The 11,633-nt window shown below is 37.8% G+C and overlaps 1 protein-coding gene across 25 annotated transcripts in view; it reads left to right on the forward strand.

Annotated features, from left to right (window-relative positions):
• MFF (mitochondrial fission factor) overlaps positions 1-11,633 on the forward strand; it is a 47,594-nt gene that overhangs the window by 33,905 nt on the left and 2,056 nt on the right. For 17 of the 25 annotated variants that reach the window (XM_069104559.1, XM_069104566.1, XM_069104557.1 and 14 more), the window contains 3 exons: positions 1,059-1,115; positions 5,409-5,493; positions 7,058-7,946. In XM_069104559.1, coding sequence (XP_068960660.1) covers positions 1,059-1,115; positions 5,409-5,493; positions 7,058-7,189 — 274 coding nt within the window. In that variant the 3' untranslated portion in view covers positions 7,190-7,946. Of the gene's footprint in view, positions 1-1,058; positions 1,116-5,408; positions 5,494-7,057; positions 7,947-11,633 lie in introns of those variants that run through there. The other 8 variants (XM_069104570.1, XM_069104577.1, XM_069104574.1 and 5 more) reach the window with 3 other exon arrangements.

Genomic DNA, 11,633 nt, shown 5'->3' on the forward strand with positions numbered 1-11,633 from the left:
AATTCCGAAGGATATAAAAGTATTTGTTATGGATACAAAATACAGAACCAGACAGCACCTGATAGTACCTGGAATTAAATTACACCAATCAAAAAAAAAATACAAGCCTTTCTCTTCTCTTCTACTTTTCCCTGGGAGAGTTGCTTCATGGCCTTCTAGAGGTTTTAATTGTGTGGGAAAAGCATTAATCCTTGTTTGAGTGGTGAACTCTAAATTATTCCAGCTAGAACCAAGTCAAATGTGCTTAGTCCCTGAGCTCAGTTCCCCACACAGTTTTCCACTGCACCTTAGTCTTCATTGTCAGCAGCCCAGCCCTGTATGTCAGTCCTGGTTGTCTCTGGAGATTAAACTTCAGTTATGGAGTTTTGCATGCTGCCTTACCTGCTCCTGCTCGGCTTCTAAAGTCCAGCATCCCCCCTGAGTGACCTTTTTTTGCTCCAGAACTGAGGGATACATCTCTGCTCTTAAAACTGAAGGTCTTTCATACTCAGTGGGTTATTTTTTTTTTTAATATAATCCAAAAGAAATGAAGTAATGTTATTAGTCCAAGACTAAGCTAAATGATCTGGGGGTGGAGGTGAGGGAGTGGAGCCTTGGGAAACATTAGTTAGTTGAAAATTACAATTATGATTTAACAGAGTAGGACTGATTTGTATCAAATGAGCAACCACGATCATGCAGGTGCAACTAATTGATCCTGAGACATATTTTTGAAAAGAGAAATTCCAAAGGACTTCAATAAACTTAACCTTGAGTTTCATCAAGTTTAAATGACAGACTTATATTATAAACACTTTTGTCACAGCAGCATATATAGTAATCTAGGTTTTTATCAATTTAGTTTTATTTGTGGAAAAATATGAAAAGGAAGGCATTTAAAATAACAGACTTGTTTAAAATTATATTAGGTAACATTATATTGTATTGAAATATACAATATAATTGAATATATTTGACATTTCTCTTTGTCCTGTTTTTTTCCCGCTTATGTGTTTTTTCATTACTTCCTCTGTTTCCTGATCTGTCTCGTGCCTACTTCCTGCAAAACCCTGCTTTAGGCCAGTGTTACGTGGGGGGTCCGCGGCTGCCACTTCTAACCCTCATCATGACATCAGGTAAACCAGGTGTCCTTATTGAGCCTTTTTGCCAATCAAGGGTAAATAAATAGTTTAATAAAATTTGGTCTCTTATATATGTGTGGAATTTCAAATACATTAACTGTTGAATTTTCTAATATACCTTGAATTTCTTTAGTTTTCATCTTTATGATTCAGTCATCTATAAGGGAAATACTTTTACTAATGATATTTTGGCACTTGTTTGTCAGGTAATTTCTTTTATCTCAGCAGTTAAAACTTTTACTTTCAGTGAGCTCTCCTAAGTTTTATCTGCTGCCTGACAAAGACAACTTGTATGCCCACTCATACTTTAAATAAAAAGCACAGTCAAAAGATAATCATAGACTCATAGAATTGCAGAAATAAAAGCCTTGAAGAGACCTTGGATGTCGTTTAGACCAGGGTTTTTAACCTGGCATCCATAAACTTTTTTTTATATATGCATGTAATTTTGATAACTATCTCTGTGTTTCTTGTATTCTCAGTGTATCACATTTAGGTTATTTAGTAATTCTCCTTGTTTAATTTTTGCATTTAAAAATACTATTCTAAAGAGAAAGGGTCCTCCAGGATCCACCAGACTGCCAGAGGGATGCATGATACAAAAAAAAAAGATTTTTAAGAACCACTGATCTAAACCACATTCCTCATTTTGTAGATGAGGAATCCTGAGGTCAAGGGAAGAGAAGAAAGTTGCCTAAAGGAACATAGAGCCAGTGCTCAAATCTTGGTCCTCTGATGACCAGTCTTTCTACTGTACCATGTTGCTTCTCTCAAGTCTTGATTTATGTGCATCTAATTGTTTCTTAAGGTTCTTCCATTGCTGCACATTAATGATGTTTTATATTACCATAGATACGGTTCTTAAGTGCATTAGGTCTCTAAGAAATCAGTTTTAATTTTCAGAAATAAAAGTTGATAACCTAATTAAACTTTTAAAAATTACTTTGATTTTAATCTCTTAATTCAGCGGTTCCATATATAATTGAAACCTTTTTTTCCCTCCCATTGGTGGGAATTATATAGCTTTACCTATTGTCATTGGCTCTCCATATCTGTGTGTTCAGATCAAACATTTAAATTAATCAGGGCCTCTGTGATCTCATGGATATAAATATTCCCTCCAGTAATGGAGATCACATCCTGTCTCTACCTGCCCATCCTGCCTTCCCTATACTGATAAATCACAGGTGCAGACCAAAAATAAGTGTGGGGAAACATCAGGGACACCAAAGCAAAATAGCCCCCGCCTTACATTCTTCTGGAGGGAGCAAGACATCCCCCTTCTCAGTGGGGGATTGGCTGCAGAAGTATTGAGAAATGGGACATTATTGGACACCGGCTACTACTTGAATTTTTCTTTTTACTAAGGTAATTGAATTCATGACAATTTCTTCATTTTTGTTCTGTGGCCCACTTTTCCTTTCCGTGTAAGTCTTTTCACATTGTGTTAGCCAACAGTGTTTTTGACTCTGCTTTCTTATGATTTTCAATTTCAAGTCATGCAGACCTCAATTTAAAAGGTAAGGTGTTTTGGAAACCAGGAAATTTTTAAACTTGAGGCTGTGAATTTATTGATACTTTGATAACTGTTTTGATATGATGGGTGTCCTTTGTAATCCTATGCATCTTACTCTGTGCATCTAAACAACAATGTTCAGTAAGTTTCCCCAGACCACCATGAAAAAAAAAGGTTAAAAACCCTAGAATACACACTATATGAAGAAACATACTTGCCCCATTGCAAGTTTCATTGAGATATGTAAGATTTCTTTTTACTTGCTTAGATTTCTTTGACATGTAAACCTCATTCAATTATTTTTCAGTCATGTCCAACTCTTCATGACCCCATTTAGGGTTTTCTTAGCAAAGATACTGTAGTGTTTGCCATTTCCTTCTGCTCATTTGAAAGATGAAGAAACTGAGGCAAAGAGGGTTAAGTGACTAGCCCAGTGTCACACAAATAGTAAGTGTCTGAGGCCAGATTTGAACTCACAAAGATGAGCTTTCCTGACATCAGACCCAGTACCCTATCCACTGTACCACCTACCTGCCCCCAAACTTTACCTAACAGTTTATTCAAGGCTTCAAAAATTTAGTGCCTCTCTTTCATTTGTAATTGACTACTTCTGGTCTCCAGATATAACTTTTTCAACTGTGTAGTGTAAGTGTATGTGCCCTATTAGTGTTATCTAGGGACTTTTCAGGAATTTTTGTATATTAGTTTGTCCATATTTTGCTTTCTCCGATCCTACTGTATATAATACCAAGAGAATAATATAGTGTTAGTGGTACTGGGATGTGGGAGAAGTCTGTAGCCATATGGATTTTTAGCCTTTTACTTTTCCCATTTTTTCTTTGTTTTCCATTCTGTGACTTGCCCCCAGTCAAACAGTGTGTGTCAGGGTCTGTGTTTAAACCCATGCCCTGCTCCCAAGGACAACACTCTTCTCTGCATCCTCCTCATGGCCTGGCATCTATCTCATTCATCTAGTTCATTTAGCTCCTTCACTAAGTATATGAGGAAACTGGAGTCCTGGGGAAGTGGGGGCTTCTCGTTCTGGGCCAGCACTAAACTTGTTATTTATTTAATGTAGAGAATTCCCAGGTGAGGAAACTCCTTTTACCAGTACAGCTGGGCAGTGTCTTTTCCTATTTCTTGTCTCAGAGATTTGCCTAGAAAACTCAGAGGTTAATTGGCTTGTCCATGGTCACACAAGCCAGTGTGTCAGAGGCAGGACTGAAACCCAGGCCTTCCTAGCTTCAAGATCAGCTTTTTTTCCACTAGGCCACATGGCCCCTGTTGTACTACTGTGTCATGATCACTAATGTTAAGATAAGATGTATGATAAAAATTAAATTGTATTCCCTGTACCCAACACACTGGAGGCAAGAAAGGATGTTTTAGGAAGATTTTCACCAGTAAGATATGGAACAAAAAACATTTAACCCAGTTATCTGGGAAATTCAGTTAACCAGAATGAAGTCTCTAATTTTTCCAAGTAGTTGAAGTGTATTGTAGTACAGGAAAACAACGTCAACAAAATTCCATTTAAATTAGTATTACAAGTTTTTATTTTGCTGTTGTACCTCCCTCCAAAAAAAAAAATGTCTGGACAGTTTGTTTCGTTTTGTTGGGTGTTTGGTTGGTTGGGGTTTTTTATAATGAGGATAGATTTTAAAAGTAACTCATTTCTGTCTTTTGTATTGGAATGGCAAGCTGTATGTGGCTTCTATCAGTACCATTTATAAATCATTCATTCAAAAATTCCATCTTTGTATATCTTTGGGAAGGAAATTCCTGCATTTGTCCCCAAGTTAGTAAGATAAGCCAGGGTTTGCCCGCATTGCTCTCTTACACAAGCCCTAGGAGCCTTGGTGCAGTTTGAAGCTTTAACCTACAGCTTTAAGCTTTCATAGCTTCACACGGCACTAAGACTTTAGGGACATCACGAACCTCCTCATGGGCCATACCTTATATAGTAAAGTCATACAAGTGCATTTGCACATGAGTTTGGGACCTGGAAATTTGGATTAGTCTGTGAAGGGAAACTGCTGCTCCTGTGGGAGAACACGGAAGATGGGAGACAGACTCTGGAAAGGGAGAGAACAGTCATTGTACTGGGTAGGAGAAGCAGATGGCAGGGGGGTAGTTGGAGAAACCAGAAGGACTCCACCTCTGGACCCCCTGTAAGACAGAGTTCTGCATTGTGTGAGTATGGCTAATACATGAATGAAGAGAATGTTAGTTTTTCAGCCAGACTGTCAGAAGTCGGGAGACATTTATAAACCAAGGAGTTAATACTTTTTGAGATGCAGGTTATTTTTCCCCTGGGAGAAAACAGAATAGGGTGTTTATTATTTGTTTCCATGTCAGCCTCTAGCTGATGACTGTGGATAGAAATGAGAGCTTGCAAACATCTGTCTATCTGGAATTTAAAGCAGGCTTTAGAAACCTTTTACAGCATGGGGCTCTTTTTGTCATCAGACTAAATTCCATTTGTCTTCTCTCTGTCTCAGAATTATCTGAACTCTTAATCTGGGTCAATGCTTCTTTGTATTTACAGGTTCCTCTTCTTTATTCTTCATGTCCCGTCCCTGTCATCTAGATAGATGCCAACCTAAACTCCTTTGTCGTTTCACAATACTGGTATCAGTTCAGATCCATAACTACTACAAATTTTGACATTCTTTTCTGAACATTATAAAGCCCATTGCATGTCTTTGGCACGTTGTTACTAATACTTCCTTTTATATTGCTAAACTCCCCTTCTGTTTCTTCTCTACCAGATATGGTCTTTCAACTTTGGATGCAACAATTGAAGGAACGCCAGATGATGTGACTGTTGTAGATGCTGCTACCCTAAGACGTCAGGTAATTGGAAAACACTAGTTAAGATGTCCTGGCTAATCAGTTTGATAAGAGCTTGTGCTCTTGATTTGAGATTGTAGATGTGTTAGAATTTCCTTGACTCCCAAAAGCTTTGAAATTGGATGTATCATCCTGCCTTGTTTCCTGATCTGTAAAATGAGGAGCTTGGCCTAAGAGGCTTCTATGGTCTTTTCCAGCTCTAAATCTGAATTCCATAAGAAACAAGTTAAGGCAGCTAAATGGTTCGGTGGTTGGAGTGCTACACCTGGAGTCAGGAAGGCCTGAGTTCATATATTACCTCAAACACTTAGTAGCTGTGTGACCCTTGGAAAGTCCTTTAACCTCTATTTCCCTCAGTTCCTCATCTGTAAAATGGGAACATCCTGGAGAAGGAAGAGATAAGCCACATCAGTATCTTTGCCAGGAAAACCCCATGGCCAGTATTGGCATGCTGTAATCCTTGGGATCCCAAAGAGTCATATACGACTGAATGACAGAACAGCAACAAAGAACAAGTAAAGGTAGGCAGCATAGTGCAGTGTATACAGGGATGGTCGTGGAATCAGGAAGATTTGCTGGGCAAGCCACTTAACCTCTGCCCCAAGCAATACTCAGAGGCTCTTAAGGTACAAATATTGATAAGTTTCTCAGTTTGGCATTTAAAACCCTTCACATTGACTAACCCACTTTTCCAACCTTATTCTACATTACACTTTACACTCTAACTAAACTTGCATCTTGTACTAAACACACAACCTTCTGTCTCCCATCCCTGTGCCCTTCCACTAACCCCATGCCTGAAAATCACTCTGTTAGAAATCTTGTCACTTCTGAAACTTAGCTCAGATACCATCTCCATGAGGCCTTTCTTGAAGTGCTATGGAAAATACAGCCATATTTCCATGAGGAATTTGACAGTCTTTCATGGGCTTCATATGTTGGAGAAATGTGGATGGAATGATAGCATTTTAGCGTCGTAGTAAATAAAATCCCAGATTTAAGGGTAGAAGGAACCTCAGAGGTCATTTACTGTAATCTAGTTTTACAGATGAGGAAACTGAGGCCCAGAGAGGCTAAAAGACTTAAGCAAGGGAGGCTGAGCTTGGATTCACATTGAGTTTCTCTGGATCCAAATCTGACACTCTCTGCTGTACCCTACTGTCTCCTTAGAATATGGCGTCATAGCAATATGAATTCATTTTAGAACTTCAGATTGCAACCATTCCCTAAGCTACCTAGTAAGGAGTGAAAATTAAGACATTAGGCAAGCAGGATAGAAGGAAAATGTTCAAAGAATTGATGGTATTTCAGAATTTTTTTTAGAAGGAACCTTTGAAAGCATCTAATCCAAGAGGGTTTGGCAGGTAGTAATAGAGTGACTTTGGGGGATTTTTTCCTTAAAAATAGGTTTGGTTTGGTTTTATTTAAGAATTGTCGCTATAGTAAATATTTGTAGAATAAATCTACTTAGCGTTTGTGACAAATTTTTCAAGGCATCTTCATTATACCACTTTGTAAAGCAACTTAAATATGTCAGGCACTAATACACCTTGGGGGTTTTTCTTAGATAATCAAACTTAATCGACGTCTCCAACTTTTGGAAGAAGAAAACAAAGAACGTGCAAAAAGAGAGATGGTCATGTATTCGATTACTGTAGCGTTCTGGCTGCTTAATAGCTGGCTTTGGTTTCGCCGCTAGAGGTAATCTCAGCTCTCTTAACGTCCTTGTCATAACAGCTGGAAATATAAAGCATTTGCAAACTTCCTTGTTTCTGTCTCTGCATTGTATGCCGTTTGATAATCCATGCACTGAAAATGTATTTCTTTGGGAAAGAACAAAAGACCTAGAACAGAACTGAAGGGGCATCCTATTGCTTGGTTGTATTTCTTTCTAATCATATTTGCAGTAACACCTACTTAAAATAACCTCCCTTTGCATGTTTTGTAAATAGGCCTAAATTTGTTTTTGGAAGAAGTTGCTTCTCTTGCCTGCAGTGAGAACAGACTGCGCTAATTCTCTGGGTAGTAGAGAAGGCTTATAAAATGGATTTGCAAAAGTATCTGTAAAAAAAAAAGAGTCATGTCTGTTTTTGTCCTGTGTTTGCAACACTGTTAGATGAAATCATTTGTGAATAGACACTTTTGCATCAGCTTTCCTTTAGCTGACATGAACACTTTGAACATTGCCACCTGGTGCCAGATTCAGAAGAACTAAGTCACATATTTCATAAGTATCTTCATTAAGCACATGTATAGAATAAATTAAAGGAATTCTTGCTAACATATCAGCAGATTATCCAGGGGTGTGTGTGATATGTATTTTCTTATTTTAGTCTTAATTTTGCAGATGTTTTTCTATGAAATACATTTTTAAGCAAGTCCATGTGTGAGTGATTTAAAAGATTATGGAAAAGGTACCAATGTAGTATATTTAATAAAGTGTCAAAGTAAAGCAATGTTTGTCTTTTGAAAAATTTTATTTCTTCACATTTTTATTGTGAATGTATATGTCGTATATTTGATGCCAAATGTCTTCTGAGTCTCTAGGTGGAACAGGTGATTTCTCGATGGTAGTAGAAGTCTACGTACTTTTTTTTCCCCTTTCTTGTAGAATTTCAGACCCCAGTAGATGAGGATGACACTAGCATAATGAATAGTTTTCTTATTTTTTATCTATAAAGCATCTTACATTAAGAAGTCTCTTGTTTTTGTATCTTCCTTCCACTGTAGAGTATGGCCCCCAAGATCCTTAATCTCACAGAGTGCACCAGTGAAACCTGTTCCTGGGAGTCTTCAGTTATGAAAATACTCGCCCTGTAGCTCTTTTTCTTTTTTCATTCAGAGACTGATGTAATCTCCATATCCTTGAATATCTCGTGTACTGGAGGCCAACAAAAGAAGCTCCCTCCTGACATGCTGAGTGTTTTCCTTCCAGGCACTGAATTTGGGATGTGCTAGTACATCAGAGCTTAGATGAGGACCAGGGACCCTCAAGTGTTGAGGCACTTGCCTTTTCTTTTCTTTTTTTTTTCCTTTTCAAGGGCAATTGGGGTTAAGTAACTTGCCCAAGGTTACACGGCTAGTTTTTGTGTGTGTGTGTGTGTGTATGTGTGTGTGTGTGTGTGTGTGTGTGTGTGTGTGTTAAGTGTCTGAGGTCGGAACCAAACTCAGGACCTCTTGACTCCGGGGCCGGCGCTTTACTTACTGCACCACCTAGCCACACTGGCACTTGCCTTTTCAAAGAGAAGAAACCAAGGGATGCGGGTTCTTCCCCAGATGTAATATCATGTTAATGAGCAAAAAACTGTCTTGTGACTTGTCTTACTGAAACAGAATGGATGACTCATTTGAATAAATATTAACTAACCACATGTGTTTACTATAGCCCAATCTCAAATCGGGTCTGTAGCAAAAAGTAAATACATGCTGCTGGGCTTTTTGTCAGTAAAAAAGAGAAACCCTTCTAAATATACATAGTATTTTGGTGCACTGTAGCCAGTTAAGCCCAAAGAAAGAGGGCCGGGATAATATTGGTTCTAAAGATTTGTTATCTCATTATTTGGAATGTAAATAATTAATTTCAGTGGAAGATTATTCTCTTTACCTCTGGAAGTAGTCAAAGAATTACAGAAGAATGGTAGTAATTATTCAAGTAATATGAAGGTGGGCCTCTCTTATTATGTATCTCAGGCTTCTACATGTGCCCATTCTTAATATCATTTATAGTAAAGAACATAAGCCTAGTAGGTTGAACACAAGACTTGAGAACACTGTGACCTGGACTTGATTCCCCAAGTTCTGAACTGTATTGAGCCCTGTGCTAGACTCAGTCAGTTAGGATTCCCTAGGCATTTGCTGATGTCATATCTACCAGCTAATATGCTTTTGTGCGGCACCCCTTTGTATCATATGTGTTTCATGGTATGTTCTGGTGGTACCAGGAAAAGTCACTGCTGCTTCTCATCAAATAGGATGGAATAAGCCACATCTGCAATCTCAGACCACAAGTTCAGTTGTTTGGTTGTTTTGTGGGCAAGCCTCAGAGTGGAAACTATTTGAATTCTAATTCCTCCAAACAGTATAAAAGGCTGTGTGAGATAATGAATTTCAGTCATGAAATTCAAGGGCTAAAAGGTGGTAGGGGGTGAGCCTTTTTCAGCCGTCCTACTCTTCCTGACCCCATTTGGGATTTTCTTAGTAAAGATACAGGAGTGGTTTGCCATTTCCTTCTCCAGCTCATTTTATGCATGAGGAAACTGAGGCAAACCAGGTTAAGTGATTTGCCCAGGGTCACACAGCTAGTAAGTGTCTGAGGCCAGATTTGAACTCACAAAGGAGTCTTGATTTTAGGCCAAGCATTCTATCCACTGCACCAAGTAACCCTCTTCAAAATTATCTGCTAGACTTTTCCCCATATTTAGCACTGTGCTAATATTAGACAATAAAAACTAAACATGTCCTGTTTTTGCTTCAGTGACCTATCTAAAATGAGAAGGAAAAAAGGGGGAGAAATCATAGTGATACATAGAATCTAACAGTCTCTGTGAGTTGTTGGTATTGCAATCTATAGCAGTCAGTAATGTCTGCAACGAAATATAATGTGTGTTTACACATGCTCACACACATATTTTTCAGGTGTGTGCTTTTAAAATGTTCCCACTTAAAATGGTAGATGCTGCTTTTTGTCAATTTATACACAGGACGAAGTTTCCATAAATTCTGTTTTGAAGAATGACTTTGTAGTGAGTGTATTTTCAAGATAACTTTTTTTTTCCCTAATAAAGCAATCCCCTCCTGTCTTTCAACTTTCCTTATTGGGTGTCTTTGGCATTGAAATGGAACCATTTTGATGGGCATTAGGTAGAAGAGTAAGCTGTTTTCTTATATGTAATATTTAGGCTAACAGGTATTTATTATGTACTAACTGCCCAGGTATTCTGGAAGGTACAAAAGAAGTGAGCTTTGTCCTCAACTGACAGTCTAATTAGGTATACATGGTTAGAAACAGTCAAGACAGAGTCTAATTAGTTAGACATGCAACTATTAAGGTAACAGTACTAAGACAAAATTTTGTGCCAAATGATCCCTTGAGAAAGCAGAAGAAGAATGAGATTCTATAAAATAAAGTCATGGAATGGCCTTGAAGGATGGGTAGGATTTAGATAGCGAAGAGATAATGTTACAGGTCACAGTGTTATGAACCACAGCATTGAGAAGAGAATGAGCACAGCATATGAGAATTAAAGTCTCAGAAATGACTGAACTAAGTAGTTACTAAATTATCTTCTTAGAAGCCAAACTACAAAGATATTTTATTCACTTTATCTTTTAAAATGAACGATTTCTGTTTGCTTTGAAAAATAAGCTTTTGGCTAAGAGCTACCATGGGAAATATTGGAAAAGAATGTATCCTTTTTTTGGAATAGTAGAATTGGCCTTGAGGATGGAGTCGCTCCTGCAGCCAGAAGGGGTGCACACTTTCAAAAAAGTGAGAAGCCTCTGGTGAAGTGGGGACTTGGTAACTCAGGATTGTTGCCCGCTATCAAGAACCCCCTAACCCTAGTGATTTCATATTCCTGAGACTAGGATTCTCTTGCTAGTACTTCAGTTGAACATATGTCTTTGAATACTTTTTTCTGTTGTCTTCTTGAGTCTCTAAGGCAAAGATAAAACTCCAGGGCCCATAAAGAGAACTGTAGGCTCTATCCCTTTTATTACTCCTTTTTTATTAAGATGTTGAGAAAAACTCTGGCAACAAAATCTATGTTAAGATTTTCCAATTAAAATTAAGGTTAGTGATTCATAAACTTAACTAGTTATTTCAAAAGTATTTCAGTTACATGACTGTGATTAAAAACACTACAGTTTTTTTCCAACAAGTTAAAATTTCAAGGTGACAAGTGGTTTTATTAAAAAAAAAATAGAGCTACAAATTCTTAGTGATGCTGTTTTATTATAGCAGTAACATAGGAAATATCTGTAAGTTGTCAGATAAGACCTTACACTGTATGCAGAGAGAACATTTTTCCTGTATTTAATATATTTTCCAATTACATGTAAAAACAATTTTAACATTTTTTCAAATGTTGAGTTCCAAACTCTCTCTCTCTCTCTCTCTCTCTCTCTCTCTCTCCCTCTCTCTC

The sequence above is a fragment of the Petaurus breviceps genome, unplaced genomic scaffold (assembly GCF_028583685.1).
Source record: "Petaurus breviceps papuanus isolate PSGF00001 unplaced genomic scaffold, PetGlider_PUasm1.0 688, whole genome shotgun sequence".
NCBI classification, from domain to species: domain Eukaryota; kingdom Metazoa; phylum Chordata; class Mammalia; order Diprotodontia; family Petauridae; genus Petaurus; species Petaurus breviceps.